At 47.2% G+C, this 23,332-nt stretch overlaps 1 protein-coding gene across 11 annotated transcripts in view; it reads right to left on the reverse strand.

Moving 5' to 3' along the window:
- Positions 1-23,332, reverse strand: part of PXYLP1 (2-phosphoxylose phosphatase 1) — a 106,188-nt gene that overhangs the window by 23,696 nt on the left and 59,160 nt on the right. For 10 of the 11 annotated variants that reach the window (XM_060395224.1, XM_012102343.5, XM_042236251.1 and 7 more), the window contains one exon: positions 17,856-17,982. In XM_060395224.1, coding sequence (XP_060251207.1) covers positions 17,856-17,934 — 79 coding nt within the window. In that variant the 5' untranslated portion in view covers positions 17,935-17,982. Of the gene's footprint in view, positions 1-15,189; positions 15,339-17,855; positions 17,983-23,332 lie in introns of those variants that run through there. The other variant, XM_012102349.5, reaches the window with a different exon arrangement.

The following is a 23,332-nucleotide window of genomic DNA, read 5'->3' on the forward strand; positions in this document are numbered from 1 at the left end:
GTAAGCCTGTTGACCTGCCAGGCCTGGTATTTAGGCATCTCCCATCCAGCTATCCAACATTTAGTGAGCATCTACTAGGAATTCCTCAGAGAATAAAAGACTCCAGTTGCTGTCCTTCTGCCAGAGCTTACAATCCAGTTGAGGAGGGTGGTAAGATATTAAATAAGAAAACGGGAGCAGAAAGCATATGGGGAAATGTCCTTCTCAGCCACCGTGCCTCTGCATACCCTGGGGGCTGGTTTGGGGGTATGGGTGTAGGAATAATGCAGAAACAAACCGGATATAGAGGAGACACTGGGAAGTCACCACAAGAGTGATCAAGAAGAGGCTTGGAAGAAATACCATCTATCAACAAGTCTCAGCTCAGCAGCCAACTTGATGAACATGTCTGAAGAGAGATGTTTCATCCAACAATGAACTGCTTCTTTTAATTTTTATCTATTCTATTGAAGACCCCCATGGGAGAGAGGAAAGGAGAGAAAGAATGAGTCCAGAGTCAGGGTCAGATCATGACCCTAGCCCCTAGGGTGCGAGCTCCTTCTTGTCTGGCCTTGGTTTCAGGCCCGTTAGTTATTCTATATGCTCAGCAGGTTGTGTGTGTGCAGCCAGTCATGACCTGGGAATCACTGTGACTTCACGAAGACAGGTCAGTGCCTCTCTTCCAGGGCACCAAGCCCATGCCCACCATCTTTAGCTCCTCACTCCATATAGGGGCTCTGGCCCAGGGCAGGGGACAAGAATTTACCTGCTTCCAGGCCTCTTCCCACCTGCTCTAGCATTCAGAACCTGCTGTATGCTGCCCTTTACAGGAGATTCTGATGGAGGGTCAGAGAACCACCTCTCCTTCCCTTCTGTAGATGGCTCCTCTCCCAGGTCAACCCCATGCTGTGGTGGGGGTGGTCACGACCCTTCTCCAGGACCCTGTCCTTGCCATGCTGGTCCCAGGGATGGGACCTGGCACTAGCCAACTGGGTCAATAAAGGCCCTTTCCAGGAAAGACAGCTTCCCCACATGGAAGAATCAGGTGACTCCAGAACCCCTGCCTCCTGCCATCCCTGCCCTAGTCATTTAGTTATCCTGCTGCTGTTTAGTTATCAACTCTTCCTCTGATTATACAGACACCCTGGCAGGTTGAAGTCAGGTATCTAGGATCCACAGGTGTCCCAGGGCAGGTGGGCAAGTGTTGGCCGACCCGTCTCCACCACTCTGGGTTCAGCTGCCCCACAGGTCTCACCACTGACTGGACCAGCAAAGAACCTGGTGGGGCCAAGGTATGGCCCTACCACCTGCTTTTCACCTTCCTAGCTCCAGAGTCTGCTTCACCCTTGTTGGGACCTCAGCCCTGGGCTGATCACCTTCCTAAACGACTGTAGTCACTTCACCCTTGCATCACTCAAGTCTGTCCTGAGTCAGCCCTGCAGCCATAATTCCCTTAAATAGTTCAGCTCACCCAACTATTTAATGTACCTTTTTATAAGTTAAACACCCCTAGTCCTGTCATCTGATTTCTGCAATTTCTTCCTCCCCAAAGCTCAAAAGGTTCTTGAATTCTCTTTAACTTTGTCTTTAATTTGTGCCAATTTGATTACTATGTGTCTCAATGTGTTCCTCCTTGGGTTTATCATGGCTGGGACACTGTGTGCTTCCTGGACTTGGCTAACTATTTCCTTTCACATTTTAGTTAAGTTTTCAGCTATTAACTCTTTAAATATTTTCTCGGGTCCTTTCTCTCTTTTCCTTCTGGGCCCCCTAAAATACAAATGTTGGCGTGTTTTTATGTTGTCCCAGAGACAACATAAAATGTTTCTTTTCATTATTTTTTCTATATTTTGTGGCACTGATTTCCACCATGCTGTCTTCCAGAACTTCTGTCTCAGCTCCTCTGCTATTAATTCTTCTAGTGTATTATTCATCTCTGTTTGTTCCTTAGTTTTTCATTGGTAAACATTTCTTGCATCTTCTCCATTCTTTTTCTGAGATTCTGGATCAACGTCACTATCATTATTCTGAATTCTTTTTCTGGAAGACTGCCTATCTCCACTTCATTTAGCTGTTTTTCTGGGGTTTTATCTTGTTCCTTCATCTGGGAGATAACCCTCTGCCTTTTCATTTTGATTAACTTTCCGGATTGTGTGGGTTTTGTTCTGCAGGTTGTGGGACTGTAGTTGTTCTTGCTTATTCTGTCTTCCCTCTGGTGAATGAGGCTATAAGAGGCTTGTGCAAGCTTCCTGATGAGAAAGACTGGTGGTGGAAAACACTGAGTCTTGCTCTGATGGGCAGGACCATGCTCAGTAAAACTTTAATCCAGTTGTCTGCTGATGGGGTGGGGGTGGCGCACTCTCTCTGTTAGTGGTTTGGCCTGAGGCGACCCTGCTGTGGAGTCTAAGGCTCTATGGTAGGGCTGATGGTGAACTCCAAGAGGGCTCACACCAAGGGGCACCTTCCAGGACTGCTGCTGCCAGTGCCCCTGTCCCCACAGTGAGCCACTGCCAACCCACGCCTCCACAGGAGACCCTCCAACACCAGCAGGTAGGTCTGGTTCAGTCTCCCATGGGGTCATTGTTCCTTTCCCTTGGGTCCTGGTGTGCACAAGATTTTGTTTGTGCCCCCCAAGAGTGGAATCTGTTTCCCCCAGTCCTGTGGAAGTCCTGCAATCAAATCCCGCTGGACTTCAAAGTCTGATTCCCTGGGTATTCCCAGTCCCTTTGCCAGATCCCCGGGCTGGGAAGCCTGATGTGGGGGCTCAGAACTTTCACAACAGTGGGAGAACTTCTTTGGTGTTATCATTCTCCAGTTTGTGAGCTGCCAACCCAGTGGGTTTGGGATTTGATTTTATCATGATTGTGCCCCTCCTTCTGTCTTGCTGAGGCTTCTCCTTTGTCTTTGGATGTAGGGTATCTTTCTTTGGTGGATTCAGCATCCTCCTGTTGTAGGTTATTCAACAGCTAGTTGCCCTGAATTCTCTTTACTGGAGTTGCTCTAACAGACAACTCCCATAATTCCCTTAGGCTTCCTTAATCCACTAACGTGTCTTTAATGTTCTTTCTTTCTCTAGCCTGCACTGAGTATAAAAATGTGTGTGATTCTCAAAAAAATACCAGAGCCAGACCACCAGAGCCCCACAATGGGAGTGGGGGTGCTCACAGGGTTGAAGACTCAGCTCCTGCCCTAGGCTGTTTGTTCCAAGTTCTTATCTCCTCCCTGCCCGACCCCCTTCTGACATCTGAGACCTAACCCCAAGGGTGGCCAGAGTGCAAGGGGCAGGGGTCCCACTGTGACCTGAGCCCAAGCCCAGCTGCAGCCTCCTGGAGGGGCCAGGAAACATTCCTTGCATTCCTCTGGGGCCACTGCAAACTGGCCGTGACCAAACAGGGTCCCTCGGGTTAGATGCTGCAAGTGCCAAAGACTCTGAATCATGACAGAAACTAGAAATCAGACAGACATCCAAGACAGATCCCCAAAAAGAGCTATGAAAAGAGCCCCAGCCATCCTCAACCACCTCAGGGCCTGGATTCTCTCTCCCTTACCTTTGAGAATCTGGTAAGAGCTATTGATCCTCAGCCCTGAAAAAGGACTGTGTACACTCTTTTAGAGTTGGTTTCTGGGGGTTCATAGCACTTCTGAAACCATGTGAGACAACGCAGACATCCATGGACTCAGGTTAAGAATGCAATGCACCTGGAAACAGGTTTCCAGTTTCAACACCCTCGAGTAGAGATTTTTTCATTTTACAAAATGAAAAAGGATTGTTACAATTCACATAGACATGTGCTCATCCTAAAATAGGCACCAATACTAAGGTATAAAAAGAAGTGAGTCATGCATATTCCTACCACCCAGAGAACCCACAGTGAACGCTGTAGTGTGTGTGGCTGGAAGTCCTGCTGGAGATGAATGGTGCTCCAGTCCCTGCTCCAGTGAGAATGGTGACAGGGTCACTGTGGCTCAAGAACATTGTTGCCCCTTCCCCAGCAGCAAAAAGTTTTTTGTGTCTCAAAGGTCTATATCCCATTGAGGTCACCAAATCAACAGCCCAGGAAAGTGGGTCAAGGTTGGTCATTTGTTTCTACAAAAACAGTCAAAAAAGAAGAGCGGTCAGGCGGATGGGAGAGTCTTAGAGGCCACCTGAGTGAGAGAGCATGTGCTGCAGCGGGGTTCGTGCCTAAAGGTATCTGGATACTGTGAAGACTGATCTCACCCTCTGGTAGATATCTGGGGCTGGGGAGAGGCAGAGCTGGGTTCCGAGTTCCCCATAAAGCAAACCCCAGGGCAGTGTGGTCCAGTCCCTTAGCTGACACAGGAAAAAGAAGGAAGGAGATTGGGAGGGCAAGAGATCATGCTGGAGCCAGAACCAGATAAATCAGAGAGGGCCCTGCATTGTGGCCGAGTCCCTGCTTCTCCTATCCCGGGCAGCGGCTCTGCTGGGCCCCAGTGAGGCATCCAGTGCTGGGGCCACCCTGGCAGGAAGCGCAGTGAGATGGCTCCAATGTCTCTGCGGGCATTCCTGACTGCACCTTCTTATTCAGGATTCAGATTCTGTCCCCCTCAAGACCTTGTTTCTGATCAGTCTCAAAAACCTCCCCCCTTCAACCCCTTCCCCCAAGGCAGAGCGCTACCAATATCACAGGGCTGTGCATCTGATTACCACTTATCTCACTTCAAGTTGTTTTTTATTTTTATTAATGTCGTCAACTTGGAGCCCTGTTGCCGAGACAACGAGAAATGAGGCCCAAGCTGATCAGTGCAAACTCCGCCCAGGCAGGCTCCCACTGGGTCCCTGGCTCACCTCTATTCAGTTGTTCCTCCAGGGTCAACGTCCCGCAGCTTCCTCTCCTATTTGTCTCTCTCCCTACAGTCTTGGCAATCGGCACATACTCTGCTGAATTCACTGACTCATTTTACTAACACATTCTAGTTTTACTAACGAGTCCTGATAACGTGCTCTCTTCTAAAATGGGTGATTCATCCTTTCCATCAGGCGGCAGCCATCAGGGTGAGCCGACACGGGCGCCTACAAGTACATCCAGGAGCTGTGGAGGAAGCAGTCGGACGTGCTGCTGGCAGTACCGCCAGCTCTCAGCGCTGCACCGCGCCCCGCGCCCGCGCCCCACCCGACAAGGCGCGCAGGCTGGCTGCAAGGCCAAGCAAGGCTGTCATATACCGGATCCGTGTGCGCCGCGGCGGCCGCAAACGCCCAGTTCCTAAGGGTGCCACCTATGGCAAGTCTGTTCACCATGGTGTCAACCAGCTCCAGTTTGCTTGAAGCCTGCAGTCGGTTGCGGAGGGGCGCGCTGGCCGCCACTGTGGGGCCCTGAGGGTCCTGAATTCCTACTGGGTTGGTGGAGTCTACATACAAATTTTTTGAGGTTATCCTCACTGATCCACTCCATAAAGCTATCAGAAGAAACCCTGACACTCAGTGATCACCAAACCAGTCCCCAAGCACAGGGAGATGTGGAGGCTGATGTCTGCAGGCAGAAAGAAGCCGCGGCCTGGGCAAGGGCCACAAGCTCCACCACACTACTGGAGGCTCTCGCCCTGCAGCTTGGAGAAGGCGCAATACTCTCCAGCTCCACCGCTACCACTAACATAAGTAATGTTGGTAAAGTTCTTACCTAATAAACAATTTAGGACGTTCTTGTCTGCTTAAAAGTGTTTTTTGTCTGTTAAAACTAGTGCCTACAGATTGCTTCATTGAATGCATTGTCAAATTATGAAAGTTAAAGTGCAATAATGTTTGAACTTATTGAAGTTACTTATACTTACACATATAAGTGTATATGAAGTGATGGTGTATCTTGCTTTTAATAAGGGAAATGCCTTTGTTTTTGCTTTATTAGGGAGTTGATATGTCTGTGTTTAAAATGCTGTTTGGCACAATAGGTGTAAAATTCTGTAAAAGAGGAGTGCAGAAACTTAACCCTGTAGATTTGTTGATGCATGTGGTGAGACCTGCAGCTTTACTGGGGTGATGCAATGCTCTGCAGTTTTATGGAGTTTGGCAGGGACAATGTTTTCAGTTGGATTTTCCTCGGAAATGTGAAGGGTGTCCTGATCCTTTCTCATGATCATATGCAGAAAAATAATGAAGTTTTTGACTAGGGCTCACGTTTAGGCTTAATCTAATACTACATTTGTGTAACTGCTGCTTCTGAAAGGCAAAAAGTAAAGTAATGCCACCATTTTTAAGAGAAGTGAATAGACCTGTTGCAAGAGGGTTCTGACAAATGAATCAAATCCTGGTTTACCTAAATTAAATTGCCTTGGCCTCCATGGTACCACTGAAGTTCATATAAAGCTCCTGGTTCAGGCTTTGGGATCTGTAGAATACTGAACTTCATGCAAAATGGTTGTACTTACACTGGTGTCAATTAAAACTGATGGAATTAAAACGTTAGATAAGTGAGTGGGGAGTTATTAGCCCTAGGTTTGTAAGGCAGTGATGTTAGAGTTGGGAGCTTGGTGTTCATCAGATCCCTTTCAAGTGTAGGGTGATAGGAAAAACTTGGATCAAAAAGTTAAATATTTTATCTGTAGTATTAGTTTGTGACCATCATGAACTCTCTAAGCCACATTAGGGGATGGGGAAATAGGGGGTTATATTTAAAAGTATCATTGCTAAATATAATCTGTTCTCTTGGGTCAAGTCACTCCATTCTTAAAAGGCTACTGAGAAAACTCATGTCGTTGGTGTCAATGCAAGTTCAGTTAGCCTCCAACTTTGTGTTGCCTACAATTCCCATCCCTACTCCAACCAGCCTCACTGTTCCAGACTTGATAGGCCACCAGCTGTGGTTGCCCTTACCACCTCATTCTGCTTGCTCCATCATGTCTTCCCGTAGACGAGGCTTCTGTTTCCCAGGGTGGATTTGAGTGCAGGAAATACAGAAGAGGAATTACCCCAATTCTTGGCTTGCTATCTTTATAAATAGTTTGATTTTGAAATTTAATTGCTGGTTTTTTTGAACCAATTTTTCTTTTTCTTCAAGGGTCTTTAAAAAGGCCCACTTAAATGATTTCCAGAAAATAGGCTTGCAAAACCTTTTAAGACCCAAATTCCTTCCAACTCAAAAAACTCTTAAACCATATTATTTTGTGTGTAGAGGTTGTTCAACTATATAATAACAGAATAAATGTTTATTAAACCAAGAAAATAAAATAAAATGGGAGATTCACCTTCTTAATCAATACTGCTGACTACACACACACACACACACACACACACACTCACATAAAGGTACCACATGTCTTTTTAGCTAATATATTACGGACAACGTTCAAGTCAATACTGACATGTCTATGTAAATATGGTGTAATGGATGCAGGAGTATTTCCTGCTGGACATTTTGGCTCTTGACCCCCTTTTCCTACTACAAGCAGGGCTGCAACTAACATCTTTGAGCATATATCTCTATCCTCCAGTTTATTCTTAGGAGAAACTCTCTAAGATCAGAAACAAAGAAGGAGGGAAAGAAAGAAGGAAGAAAGAGGGAGAGAGAGAGAAACAATGTCTCTACCCTGGAAGAAAACTAGAAATGATCCACAGACATAAATGTGTCCCATTTTTAGTTCATGGAAGGGCCCACCTGGTACATACCTCCTCCAAAATAAGTATGACATGAACTTAAGACACTGATTTGTCTAGCTTAACTTTGTCACTTATCTACAGAACTTTTTTTCTACCCAAAGATATTTAACTCTATGTGGCAGTTACACACAAAACATTCAAAGAAAAACTAAATTGAAAATTCTCAGAAATCAAACAAGCGGCTTCCCTGGTGGCTCAGTGGTAAAGAATCTGCCTGGCAATATAGGAGACACAGGTTTGATCCCTGATCCTGGAAGATCCCACATGCTGTGGAGCAACTAAGCCAGTGTACCACAGCTACTGAGCCTGTGCTCTAGAGCCCAGGAGGTGCAACTACAGAGCCCACGCACCCTAGGGCCTGTGCTCCACAGTGAGAGAAGCCACCTCAATGAGAAGCCCGCACGCTGCGACAAGGAATAGCTCCTACTTGGTGCAACTAGAGAAAAGTCCGCACAATAACAAAGACACAACACAGCCAAAAATAAATAAATAAATAAATAAAGATTTAAAAATCAAACAAAATAAATCTCCAAGAAAACGATCATGATTAATTTAAGAAATACTAAATAAAAATTCTACTTAGAAACTAAGAACCCAAAGATTAAAAATGCAAGCCCTAATTTTAAATTTCTCATCTTTTTCGACTTCAACTCACCAAAATAAAAACCCTGGAGGAAACTTATTGTGATTTTAAAATATAAAATACATTAGAGCCATGGCATTCTAAGGGTTGCATCCCCAACCTTTTGCCTCCAAAACATATTAAGACCTTCATGAATCCCCAAATTGACGCACATCATTCAGACACTTGTTTTGCTCCATAACATGTACATCAGACAGAGAAAAGAGAATGACAAAGTCCCCCAGCTTGAGGTCAGGACATAAGACTAGGACCAGGAGCCTGCTTGCTGTTACGATTATGCGTATTTCAGTTCAATTCAGTCGCTCAGTCATGTCTGACTCTTTGCGACCCCATGAATCGCAGCACATTAGGCCCCGCTGTCCATCACCAACTCCCAGAGTTCACTCAGACTCACATCCATCGAGTCAGTGATGCCATCCAGCCATCTCATCCTCTGTCGTCCCCTTTTCCTCCTGTCCCCAATCTCTCCCAGCATCAAAGTCTTTTCCAATGAGTCAACTCTTTGCATGAGGTGGCCAAAGTACTGGAGCTTCAGCTTTAGCATCATTCCTTCCAAAGAGATCCCAGGGCTGATCTCCTTCAGAATGTACTGGTTGGATCTCCTTGCAGTCCAAGGGACTCTCAAGAGTCTGCTCCAACACCACAGTCCAAAAGCATCAATTCTTCAGTGCTCAGCTTTCTTCACAGTCCAATTCTCACATCCATACATGACCACAGGAAAAACCATAGCCTTGACTAGATGGACCTTTGTTGGCAAACTAATGTCTCTGCTTTTCAATATGCTATCTAGGTTGTTCATAAATTTTCTTCCAAGGAGTAAGCGTCTTTTAATTTCATGGCTGCAGTCACCATCTGCAGTGATTTTGGAGCCCCCCAAAAATAAAGTCTGACACTGTTTCCACTGTTTCCCCATCTACTTCCCATGAAGTGATGGGACCAGATGCCATGATCTTCGTTTTCTGAATGTTGAGCTTTAAGCCAACTTTTTCACTCTCCTCTTTCACTTTCATCAAGAGGCTTTTAAGTTCCTCTTTGCTTTCTGCCATAAGGGTGGTGTCATCTGCATATCTGAGGTTATTGATATTTCTCCCGGCAATCTTGATTCCAGCTTGTGTTTCTTCCAGTCCAGGATTTGTCATGATGTACTCTGCATATAAGTTAAATAAGCAGGGTGACAACATACAGCCTTGACGTACTCCTTTTCCTTTTTGGAACCAATCTGTTGTTCCATGTCCAGATCTAACTGTTGCTTTCTGACCTGCATATAGGCTTCTCAAGAGGCAGGTCAGGTGGTCTGGTATTCTCATCTCTTTCAGAATTTTCCATAGTTTATTGTGATCCACATAGTCAAAGGCTTTGGCATAGTTAATAAAGCAGAAATAGATGTTTTTCTGGAACTCTCTTGCTTTTCCATGATCCAGCGGATGTTGGCAATTTGATCTCTGGTTCCTCTGCCTTTTGTAAAAGCAGCTTGAACATCTGGAAGTTCATGGTTCATGTATTGCTGAAGCCTGGCTTGGAGAATTTTGAGCATTACTTTACTAGCATGTGAGATGAGTGCAACTGTGTGGTAATTTGAGCATTCTTTGCATTGCCTTTCTTTGGGATTGGAATGAAAACTGACCTTTTCCAGTCGACTCTGTGGCCACTGCTGAGTTTTCCAAATTTGCTGGCATATTGAGTGCAGCACTTTCACAGCATCATCTTCCAGGATTTGACATGGCTCAACTGGAATTCCATCACCTCCACTAGCTTTGTTCATAGTGATGCTTTCTAAGGCCCACTTGACTTCACATTCCAGGATGTCTGGCTCTAGGTGGGCAATCGTACCATCGTGATTATCTTGGTCGTGAAGATCTTTTTTGTACAGTTTTTCTGTGTATTCTTGCCACCTCTTCTTAATATCTTCTGCTTCTGTTAGGTCCATGCCATTTCTGTCCTTTATCGAGCCCATCTTTGCATGAAATGTTCCCAATGCATATTTGGGCCTCAGCAAAATCCCACCACCACATGCCAAGGCCCTGCAGAAGGGCCCACAAAGAATAGGAGCTGCAAATGCCAATTGCCACCCTCGAAGAGTGGGCTGAGGCTAAAACCAGGGTGAGTGGACCGAGGTGAGTGTCACAACACCTGGCACTTTGCAGGGGTTCCTCGCTCTCTTGCTCAAGAGGCAATTTTCTTTTAATTTACACACTGTTCTACCAAGCTTGGCTCTGCCCTTTGCTAGAAGACAACAGACCCAAAGCAGCATGAGAGAGGGGACATGCGGGCTGGAGGACACAGGAAAATGATGGCTATGCAGGGAAGGAAGGTGCCAGGGAAGCTACTGGACATGTGCCTGCACACAGCCCACTTATAGACACACCACACATAAACATACCACACATACATACATGCCACTTACACACACCCCACACGTACACAGCACTTATACACACAGCACATACGCACACACCAGTTATACACACCCCAGACATAAAAACACACTATACATACACACAGCACACATACCCCCTCCACACCACTTATATACACCGCACACCTACACACCCCACACATACACACACCACTTATACACACCCCACACATACACACCCACATCACTTATACATACTGTGTTCATTTGCTTCAGTCGTGGCTGACTCTTTGTGACCCCATGGACTGTAGCCTGCCAGGCTCCTCTGTCCATGGGATTCTCCAGGCAAGAATACTGAAGTGGGTTGCCATTTTCCTTCTCCAGGGGATCTTCCTGACCCAGGAATTGAACCTGCGTCTCCTGTGTCTCCTGCATTGCAGGCAGATTCTTTACCCACTGAACCACCCAGGAAGCCCACTTATACATACATACACCACTTAAACACACCACACACATCACATACACACACCACTTGCATGCATATCAAACACACATCACTTACACATTCACAAACAGCATACACATCATCATATACGTACCAGTGACACACACACTGCTTACACACATCATATAAACACACCACTGACACACACACACCACTTGCACACACATTACACATGCATGAAAGCTGGCTAGGCTGGGGTTCCTGGGCTGCCCACCTGAGAACCTGGGGCAGGTTGCCAGCCCCTTGGCTTCGGAGCCCCCCTCCCTGCTGCTGCCCTGTTTCCTTCATGGCCTCTCCTCCTCCATCTGCCCACATTTCACCTTCGCCCTGTCCTTCCCCTCTGCAGGCACACGGAGCACAAACTCCGGAGCTGGCAGGGCTCAGCATGGTGCTCTCGCCACCCCTACTCAGATTGCAGCCAGCTGCAGCTGAGGTCCCTGCAAAGGACTGTGGGCCATGGCTTGTGGACAGTCTGCTTCTTAAAAGAGGGGCTAGACGTTTACGTGAAATTGGCTAGCTTAAAAACATTGGTAAATAAATTTTCCAAAGTGAAAACATTGCTTGGGCCAAAAAATACAAGCCCACAGGCTGTGGGACTGGAGTAGCCTCCATGGGCTCCAGGGAGAGCAGGGAATGCTGGACACAAGGTCTGCAAACAGGGGCTCCGACGGGCTTCCTCTTGGGCTCAGGCCCTGGAATCACCTCTGGTAGGACCTGCACCCACTGTGCCCGTTGGTACCCCCAACGGCCCTGATGCACCTCACCAACTCCCCAGCTCTTCCCCTGTTCCCCACCAGCCCATCCAGCTGCCTGCTTCTCTTTGCTCAGAGCACTCTCCCCCAGCCTCTTCATCCAGACTTGGGGGACATCAGCCCCACATGGCTGACCTCCCAGACCGTGTTCTGGGTACTTCCTTCAGCCTTTGGCACACTCAACCCAGGTGGAGAAGGGACTGTGTGAGTGACAGCATGGACGCATGAATGGGGGCAGCCTATGAGACCTCCGAGTCACACTCCCCTCTCTCTCCACCCTGGTTGCACTGCACCCCAGATCAGCTCTAAGTCAGCAGCATCATCTGACACTCTCAGCTCTGTTCCTTCCTTTGGGGCCCGACACCTTCATCAGAGCCATCCTCAGCCTTCAACTGGAGCGGGGATGTAGCCCCTGAGTTCTCTAAGCATTACCCTCCCACCAGCCTCTGAATGGGCAGCACCCAACTTCTGTGTACATTAGCATCCCCAGGGGGAACCACAGTTCTGACTCCCTGGGGAGGGGCACAGATCTGCTCTTCTTTGTTTTTGGAACATACACTTTAACAAACTAGCAGGGCTACTCTAATCAAGGGGCTCAGGAGACCACTCAAACGTTGTACCAGATTGCAGCCTTCCCCAGACACGAATCTGATGGCATGCTGTCCTCCTGCTTCAGGAGCTCTAGTATCTTCAAGGTATAACATGGTGATGTAGGTGGCCCTGGCATAGTCCACCTTCACAGTACACACAGGTGACTAACCTGGCCCTGCTGTCTCTTGCTCTGCACACCTGCCTCCATCTGCCAGGAACGCCCTTCCCAGCTTCCTCATGGACAACTCTAACTCACCCCTCAAGGCTGGAGCTCGGATGTCACCTCCCCTGGGAGGGAGTCTTCCCTGACCTCCTACGTGGGCTGGCTTCTTGTCCTCCATCCTCCCATGTCACCCTACCATAATTCATCTCAACCATTTTATTTAACAAGCATGCATATAGTGATCACTATGTGCCAGGAACTGTTCTAGGTATATTATAAAATATCCTTCACCAACCCGATGAAACAGAATTCTCATTGTCCCCCTCCCCAGTTTACAGATGAGGCATGGAGAGGGTAGCAAACATGCCTGAGCTCACACAGTTGGTAAGTGGCAGGGCAGGGACTCGATCAGGCAGTCTGGCTCCAGAGTCCACATTCTTTCCCAGCTCCTGGGGGGGCTACTTCTTTCCTGTCTGAGCACTCTGTACCTTGAGTGCCAAGGATCTGCTCAGGGTTCTCCTTCACTAGACAGACAGCTCCTTTGGCCCTTGAGAGATGAAACCCCAAGGGCCCAGCACACAGTGGAATGTTTGCTGAAGGACAGTGCTATGCCAACTCAAGGTCCTGGGTCAACAAGGAACGATAAAATTCCCCAAACCTCAGAGTCTGAGAAGGCTTTAAATGGGATCAGGCCCAGTGACCTGCCTGCTGTTCTATTCTTCACAGAGCGATGCTCCAGGGCGTGCATCCTGCCAGTCCACCTCCACCTGACATGACAGGAAGCTTCACCTGCCGCTGAACTGAAATATGTCTCGGGTCACCAGGCCACACAGAGCTGGGCTGACTCCTCTTACAGATACTGGATAGAGATAAGAGCTCTTCAGATACTGAAGACAACTTCACTTTGGCAGGTTAACCGCCCCCTTCTACCTGGGAAGCTGAGTTTCCAGTCCACCATGGACATTTCCCTTAGAAACCTGCTCTGGTCCACCAGGGCCCTGCCCAAGATACCAATGACCAGTGTAGACTGACCCCCTATCATGGCCGATGAACTGTGATTTAAAAGAAAGAAATGCACGATATATTATTTCAAAGGGGCTTCCCTGGTGGCTCAGATGGTAAAGAATCTGCTGCAATGCAGGAGACCCCAGTTTGATCCCTGGGTTGGGAAGATCCCCTGGAGAAGGGAATGGCTACCCACTCCAGTATTCTTGCCTGGAGAATTCCATGAAGAGAGAAGCCTGGCGGGCTACAGTCCATGGGGTCACAAAGAATTGGACACAACTGAGTGACTAACACAAACACACACACACTGCTTCAAAAGCTCTCTCCACAATGGCCGAAGCAGCGTTTGGGATACCAAGAGCCCTGGCTTCTGAGGAAGCATTGTGACAGGACTCTGTACTGTTTACACTGACTGAGCTTCCCGAGCCAAAGGTTCTCCCACAAAATCTCCCTTCTCACACCAATGTCTCAAAGCAGCAACAGTGAACTTCATTTTATGCAATAAGAAACAGAGGCTCCAGGAGGCCACGCCTGCTGAAGGCACACCACAGCTAAGTGGCCGAGCAGCATTCAACCCCAAGGCTGTGGTTTCAGGGTCTGGGAGCCGGGCTCTGGCCACGCTGCCACTTTGGGACTGCTTGGAAGGCGGTAAAATGAGCACAAAATGAGCATGAACGAAAGGGTTGAAGCAGGAAAATAGACGATTACAGGCGAGCAGAAAAAGCAGCAAAATAAGGAACCATCCACAAGTCTTCATAACCCTTTTCCTGTCACATTGAAGGAGTCCCGCAATCTGAGAAGTTATTTTCCCACTTATACTTATTTTAACTAGAATAACTAATGATATTTATGCCTGACTTGTTCCCTTCTTCGATTATCAGGAATTTCAGAATCACTGTATTTCCAAACTCAAAAACATCAAGGACTTGAAAATACAAAATGAATGATTCTTATTAATGCTTATTAGCATAAAGTGAGTCATTATTATCATTTAAAATAAACATATTTTGAGAAACTACAAACTGTACTTTAATCTTTTTTGTATCCTCTCCCAACCATCTCCACCCCAATAGTGTAGAAAAATCTCCAGCATACATAAGCACTTAATAAATATATGTTAGTACACATACACACTTTCTGTACCGAGAGGATGAAACACGTATTTAAGCAACTTGATTTTTTCATTGTAACCTGGGTCATAACTTTCTCATATTCAAAGCATGAGAAAAATGAAACTGCCAAAGTGTCTAAATAAAATACACAATCATAGAAAACAAAATTATATTATTTACTTAAAACATAAGAAAGCCAAGTTCCATTTGACTGTCTCAAATGTATTACCTGAAACAATTATATGTGCTAATCTGATATTCAAAAATTAGTCAAAAGAAATAGAAAAGAAAAAAAGTCCATATATTTTAGGGTAAGAATGAAAATGTAAGTGTTACTTAAGCAGACATCTTTGTATTATGAATTAGTCCAGTTTCTTACAACATAATAATTAGCAACCAATAAAGTGGTTAAATAAATAAAGCAATTTAACTCAATTTTCACAAAAATTGTTAAATTCCAAAGTTACAGTTTACCTAGAAGCAGAAGAGCAGTAAGAAGGTCCATATCTTAATATCTCTCCAAACTCCCAACGCATTGAAGAATAAAGACCTCAGACCCAGGCTGGCCAATTTATCCTGAAAATTTTTCCCTAAAATAAGTACGGCTGAAAATTGCCTCTCCTAAAACAGAAGGTACTTTCAGAGGAGTTATATAAGCAAAACACACAGGCCAATTCAGTGACGTGGAAACCACCTCATGCAAGAGAGACGCAGCAAACACAAGCAACCCACACTCACGTCTCAGAACCTGCCAGTGTCTCAAACTAAGAACCAAGGTTGACTGAAACATCCTACAAGCAAAGGATGGAAAATTTTTAACGAAAAGCCACAAACAAACGACTAATTCCAAACACTCTCTGGAAAAGATTTTTTTAATATATAGTTCATTAACCATCTAGAGTATCTTTAAACTTCTTATGCCCACCTTCTCTTAACCTATTTTCCTATTCTGGAAGGATAAAGTGAGCATTTTATTTCTCTTTACTATTAGAAGTGCCTGTCGTATGCACTAGATGTGTGTGTGGAATATGTCACAAATCAGAGGGGAGGCAGGAAATTTGCTCAAAGCCTCCTCCCTTCAAACCACTCATTCTGAACGCCAAGTCTTTCCCATGTCCCTCAGCACACTCAGAACATCGCCCCTCTCTGGCCACCTGCCCTTCCTCCCATCATGCAGAGTGTGACACAATGCCACCCCCTCCCAGAGATATCCTAAGCTGTGATGAGGGCCAAGCACTTGCTTCCCACCCGCCGGGGTGAGGAGGAAAGTGGAGGGTAGGTAGGCAGCAGCAAAAATACAATTACCAGCATCACACAGATATTTTCTTGGCTTACAAGTACACAGCACCAGAAGGATAGAGAAATAGGGTTCACCTGCTTTCCAGAGCAGGTGTAGATTCATTCATTCACTGAAACACTCCTGAGGCACCTCCTATGTGGTTGGCAGGGCTGGTTCCTGTGATAAAGAGGGAAGCGGAAATGGGCCCTGTTCTCAAAGAGCAGCCAGTCTTGTAGAAGGAAAAGACACAGAACCGAAAAATTATGACATTGCAAGGCTTCCCTGGTAGCTCAGATGGTAAAGAATCCACATGCAATGCACGAGACTTGGGTTCAATCCCTGGGTTGGGAAGATTCCCTGGAGAAGGGAAAGGCACCCCACTCCAGTGTTCTTGCCTGGAGAATCCTGTGGAAGAGGAGACTGGCTGGCTACAGGGGGAGGTCTCAAAGACTCAGACACAACTGAGCGACTTTCACTTCACTTCATGGCTAGTGCAAGGAGTGAGGCAGGTTCAGAGCACCCCAGATGTACAACCAAGAAGCCCATACCCAGGTGGGGAGTGATGGAAGCTTCCTGAAGGATAAAGGGGTGAATGAACCATGTGGAGGAGAGGATAGGATGGGAGGCAGATAGAAGGGAGTTGAGGAGAACAGTCCAGGCAGACAGACCGGCTCCAGGCACACAGAGCAGCCTGGATGTGCAGAGAATGCCAAGCCACTCAGCAGCAAGGCTGTGGTGCAGAGTTCAAGGTGAGACAGGGGTCCCAGAAAGGCTAAGGTGCCTCTCAGAGACCCACTGCTGAAGGGTTACAACCAAGGAAGTGCCTGGTTGGATCTGTGTTTGAGGACCACCACCCTTAGGGAGTAGTAGGGGTTATAGATTTGGGGCTCAGCCTGAGCACAGGTCCCCAGGCATGGGCCGAGGGCAGGTGGTGAGGCCTGTGGACCGGCCTCCTCAGCCACGCTGCTGCCTTGCCACTCCAGACTTCCCAATGCACAGTCCCTGCTGCCCAGTTTGGTACTGGGACCTAACCACTCCACCCTCTCTGATAATGGGACACTCAGCCCCCAAGCCAAGCACCTCTGCTGTGTGGCCCAGCATGAGGAGACAAGCTGACCACTCACTGTCTATACCTTGGGAACCTGAACTAAGGATCCAGGAATAACCAGGCAGTTGAGGAATCTAGGGAGAAGCCAAAAGTATGTCATGAGGCCAAGTGATTGCTCTTGTTCCTCACAAGCAAAGATGTACACCCACCCACCTCTAGCACCAACACTAAAAAGACTGAGTTGTTTGAAACCTCACTGTTTATTTAAAGAACACAGGTAATGACCTAAAGTGTGGGATGGGGGGTAGGTGGGAGGAAGGCTCAAGAGAGAGGGGATATATGTATACTTATAGCTGATTCATGATGCTGTACAGCACAAACTAACTGTAAAGCAATTACCCACCAATTAAAAAATAATGGAATTATTTCTGGATAATTTTGGAATCTTTTTGGATCTCTGGGTTGGGAAGATCCCCTGGAGAAGGGCATGGCAACCCACTCCAGTATTCTTGCCTGGAGAATCCCCATGGATAGAGGAGCCTGGCAGGCTACAGTTCATGGGGTCGCAAAGAGCTGGACACGACTGAGCAACTAAGCACAGCACACACACACATATATATATATACGTATAACTGAATCACTTTGCTGTATAATAGGAATTAACAGCATTGTAAATCAACTATATTTCAATTAAAAAAAAGGTGAAAGAAAAAAAAGAACGAAGGCTTTGGGACCTATGTGTTTCCTTCCCGTGGGGGCTTCTGCTCCAGAGAGAAGCCCCCTTACCCTCCCAGCACGCATACCCACACTCACAGAACTGCAGGCTGAGGCTCACGAAGGCCAGCAGTGCAGCCAGGGCCAGCAGCAGCACGAAGCGATTGCGGAAAAGCATTATTGTTTATCTTCTCTTCATGGTTTCATCTCAGATCAGGAACATGTCCTGCGAAGAGAGGAGAGGCAAGAAACATGTTTCTGAGGCAGAAAACCAAGTTTGTCAACTGAAAAGAATCTGATCAGCCCCGTTCTCCAGCAGGGCAGTGCGAATCCTGGTCAGAGAACAATTGAGCGCTGTTGCTGATGTCTTTGCCCCCAAATCAGCCTGGCTGAGAAGGTACCCTTCAAATTAATGAGCGGAAACAGTTCAGGAAGGCTTCGTTTATCTGATCTCAACAGGCAAGGAGATTTTATGGCGTGGCCTTTGCAAAGAAAACGGACAGGATGTTTATTGAGCCCTTATAGTATATGCCAGATCCAAGCAGTCTTTACAAGGACAGGGAAATGAACACCCCATTCTGACCCCCAACTTCTTCAACCATTTCTGATGAACACTTTGCTATGATGACCCTGCGTCTTTGATCTCAATAATTAACCTGAACATCAATCACTGCCTCATGCTCCACTTTAACACCTTTAGGGATGGCTGGGCTATGTCTAAGATATGTTCCTACATCAAGCAGCCCCATAAGCTAATTAGAGACCTCCCCCGCGACCTGGACCACTGGGCCCATTTCAGCTGCATCCATGGGTCATCTCGCAGCCCCACCCACCATTCTAATTTCCTCTGACCATGTTGCTGCTAAGTGGCTTCAGTTGTGTCCGACTGTGTCCGACTCTTCAGTTGTGTGCGACCGCATAGACGGCAGCTCACCAGGCTCCCCCGTCCCTGGGATTCTCCAGGCAAGAACACTGGAGTGGATTGCCATTTCCTTCTCCCTGACCATGTTAGGACTGTGCAAAAGGACTTCACAAAAATGCCAAATGTGGCTCTAAATGTCCATTCTGTGAGAAAAAGGGAATGGTTGCTATGGGTATTTAGCCCACCTCTTAGATACCAAATTTATTTTCTGGTTCTCATTGAGGTTTAAAATAGAACTTGAAAAATCACAGCCTCTTCAGAAAAGGTTCTTAACCACAGCAAGATTATAACCATTATTTCAAACTTGATTTTAGCAGCAGAATCTTTTTCTCCTTCAAATACAATAGAAAATCAATCAGATAAAAGCTCACCTGCTAATATGGTGAGGGTCACACAACTCCATGAATATATTAAAAGCTACTGAATTATACACTTTGGGTGAGTTGTATGTGAATTATATCTCAATAAGGTTGGATTTTTAAGAAACTATGCAGGGAATGAGGCAGAAGCCAGAGCCCTGGGGTCTGTTACTGGTTCCCCCCCACCCCCCCACCGCCGCCACTCACCTTACCAGCACACCCAAGGCCCTACAGGGGAGTTTGAGAACCATTCCTTTAAGGGACCTGTCAGATCTTCTACCACAGGACAACACCGGCTAAAAGACTGATGAAAATACACTGTACCTCACAAATGAGCCTGTATGTCCAGCATCCAGCAACCCTGTTAACAAACAAATCCCAATTTACACCTTCACCTGAGCACTGCTTCTGTCCCTTTAGTCCCCACTCCTTTCCAGGGACCAGTGCTTCATGTCCCAAGATAATCTGTCCTCCTGGGGACACCCACTTCCTTGTCCTGGTAGGGACTCAACAGCCTCAGGAGCTCTCTGACATCTCTGGCTAAAACAACACATTACCCTGGCTGATCCCATCAGGATTTAACATACTTAGGACTCCAAATAAATGTTTGCTCTTTCCAAAACTGAAACTCCCTGTGGCCTCCACCTGGGGGTGTTTGCAAGGACACCCACAGACCCTGAAGACAGCTCACCAGAATCTGCATTTGGTGAGGGGCCCAAGGCCAGGGCTTCTGCACTGAACCCCTGAGGTGGCTGAGATCACAATGAGACAGGATGTGGGCCCACTGACGTGCAGCCTACAGTTTTGCCCTCCTGAGGCAACAAAGAGGCTGAAGCCCTCCTGTAAACAAACCCCATTCTCAGAGGTAAAGCATCAAGTCTGAGTGGCTCCCTGATCCAGGCTGCAGAGTTCCTTGCCTGGGGTGTCTGGGAGGCATCACAGTCCATTCTCTCGTATCCTTGACCTTGAGGGAGACCTTGGTAATACTCATCTGCTGGTTCAACAGTAACTGACCCCACTCACCCTGCCGCAAAAGAAAACAACCTAAGCCAAATCCAAGTCACAGCCTCTCCACCCCTCACCTGGGACAGGCTTGGCGGCCCGACCAAGCCCCCAAGGGATGAGCATAGAAGGCGCCGCCATTCAGCTGCAAACACTGGGCAGTATTTCCAAATCATACCTGACCTGGGCGGAATGTCAGCATTCCCTCACAGCAGCCTCCCCGGGGCAGCCTCCAACCTTTGCTCCAGGAACCAGGAGCTTTTACCTGCTCAAAACCATCCATTCCCTTGGGTTTCCCATGACATGCCCTGGGGACAGGCTTGGCGATTTCGAACCAATAGCGGAAAACCTAACCTTAAGGGCATGAGGTTCTTTTTTTTTTTTTTTAGTTTTTTATTTTTTTAATTTTAAAATCTTTAATTCTTACAGGCGTTCCCAAACATGAACCCCCCTCCCTCTTCCCTCCCCATAACATCTCTGTGGGTCATCCCCATGCACCAGCCCCAAGCATGCTGTATCCTGCGTCAGACATAGACTGGCGATTCAATTCTTACATGATAGTATACATGTTAGAAAGGGCATGAGGTTCTTAAGTGGTGATGACAGATATGAAACAAGAGGTGTGCCTCTAAAGCTCTTTCTGCTGCCTTTCAGTGTCACCCCCACACGTCTGCATGCTGACTCTAGCTGCCACCCATGTATGTATACAGAAGAGGTTGGCTCTCGGCACGTGCCAGCATCTTAGCTACCCAAGGACGGCTCACTACTTCTGGCTCACTAGCCTGTGGATTTCAGAACATCTCGCTCTTTCAGTTCAGTTCAGTTCAGTTCAGTTCAGTCGCTCAGTCGTGTCCGACTCTTTGCGACCCCATGAATCGCAGCACGCCAGGCCTCCCTGTCCATCACCATCTCCCGTTGTTCACTCAGACTTACGTCCATCGAGTCCGTGATGCCATCCAGCCATCTCATCCTCGGTCGTCCCCTTCTCCTCCTGCCCCCAATCCCTCCCAGCATCAGAGTCTTTTCCAATGAGTCAACTCTTCCCATGAGGTGGCCAAAGTACTGGAGTTTCAGCTTTAGCATCATTCCTTCCAAAGAAATCCCAGGGTTGATCTCCTTCAGAATGGACTGGTTGGATCTCCTTGCAGTCCAAGGGACTCTCAAGAATCTTCTCCAACACCACAGTTCAAAAGCATCAATTCTTTGGCGCTCAGCCTTCTTCACAGTCCAACTCTCACATCCATCTCGCTCTCTCAGTCATTCCCAATTAGATGTGTTTACTTTATAATGATCCTCTTAGAAGGGGATCCTTTTAATTCAGGGAAGGTGAGTGGGGTGTGTGCGTAGAGATTAGATCACAGAACAAGGAGAAGGTTCAGAGCAAATACCTTCTTTGGGTGGGTGTCCCTGTACCCCCAACAATAAATACGTTAGAGCTCTCCTTCATTTCTTCCTCTCCCTTCTGTTATGTTATTGCCTTCTTTTGAGCCTAATACTACATTTGGAATAGCTCCTTTTCCTTTACATAAACATCTTCAAGTGTTCCTCCTTGGCATATGGCCTCTAGGGTCTGCCAGAATTCTGTTAGGAGGGTCCTGCAGCTCTGCTTTTTGTGTGGGGACCACCTCTGCAGCATGTGCAGATGAAGTCCTCAGCACTCTGGAGCTGGACAGACCTGGGTCAGAACCCCAAGCTTGGTGACCATGGGCCAAGTTACTTAACCTCTCTGAGACTCAGTATCCTCATCTGTAAGTTGGGACTAATTATGTTGTGAGGACTGAATCAAAGGCTAAATAAGTGTAATCTCAGTGTACGGTAGGTATTCAAGAAAATGATGCCACTAGCTTTGTTACCTACTCATTTTCTTCTTCAGTTTTAATTTGGCTGCATCAGGTCTTAGTTGTGGCACACGAGATCTTTCGTTGCGGTATACAGGCTCTCTGGTAGTGGCATGTGGTCCGAGGAGCATGGGCTTGGTTGCTTCTCGGCACGTGGGAATCTTAGTTCCCCCACCAGGGATTGAACCCGTGTCCCCATGTCTCCTGCATTGCAAGGCAGATTCTTAACCACAGGACCAGCAGGGAAGTCCCCCCTACTCATCTCCATCAGTTCATTCTACTGCTTCCTCCCTCCTCTTGAGAAATAGGATAGTTTCTTAGCCAGTTTGTTGGTTCCTCCAGCTACATGAGTATTGAAATGGTCGCATGTTCTTGTCCCCATCCATCGCTCTGTCACTCCAGCTCAAATGCTATCTTCAGCATCTCACTGTGCAATGCAAACCTTGCTGCCTGGGGAATCCACCCACCCCCAATTTCTGAGCTTGATGGTGTCTCTTGCCTCTGCAGCTGGAAGACCAGACTCGCCTCTTGGTTGCTCTGCACTTGGGTGTGCGAGGCAGGAACTTTCTTCCGGTGCTGGGCCGGGTCTGGCCCTTCAACCACTTCCTGCCTCCAGCCTCTCGGGAGACTTATCACCCCCTTCACTGGCAGATGAGGCTGCTAGAGCGGCTGAGGAGGCCGTCTATGGTTTTCCCAACACTGCCATCACACGAGGACAGATCACAATGTGGTTCAGGGTCATCTTCAGCTGGGCGTCAGGCAGAAACAACTGCTTTTGCTAAGCTGAATCTCAGACTTTTAGGCAGGTTTGATTTGTTGCAGTGACGGCCCCCAGTTTGTTTGTTCATGCTTTTCTGTATTCATGGCTTTGGGAAATCTCCTCCCAGACCGACTCTAAGCTTGGACAAGGTCTATGCTTTGGCCACAAGCCAAAAGCTAAGCTTCGCAGACAAGCTGCAAACAGAGACATGAATAGCACTTACGCATTAGGGCTTGTCTTCCCCGGCTACTTTTAGAACACCGAGACCACGGTGTGAAGACACCCAGGCGAGCTGCTGGAGGATGAGACCACATGGGGCCAAGGCAAGCACTCCCGGCTGAGGCTCTCTTAAACAACCAGGCTGCCTGCCAGTCACCATACATGTGATCAAAGCCATCTCAGACCTTTTAGTCCAGCCACACCACCCGTAGATCAAGAGTCAACCCAGACTAAGAACTGTGTGGCCAACCCCCAGGTCACAGCAAATATGGAGGCTGCTGTTTTCAACCACTAAGTTTCGGAAGCTTGATACATGTAAAGCAAAAACTAGCTATTCCCATAGAGAGAAAACACTTTGGGTCTTTACCAGGAAATTCTAAGTCAGGGTGTAGATTTCCCTCATCTTTTTCTTGCAGGCCCCACATGTCAAAGCTCCATCTCATCCACATTCTTCAATATGCTGAGGGCTTTTTGGG

Source organism: Ovis aries, chromosome 1 (assembly GCF_016772045.2).
Source record: "Ovis aries strain OAR_USU_Benz2616 breed Rambouillet chromosome 1, ARS-UI_Ramb_v3.0, whole genome shotgun sequence".
Classification (NCBI taxonomy): Eukaryota; Metazoa; Chordata; class Mammalia; order Artiodactyla; family Bovidae; genus Ovis; species Ovis aries.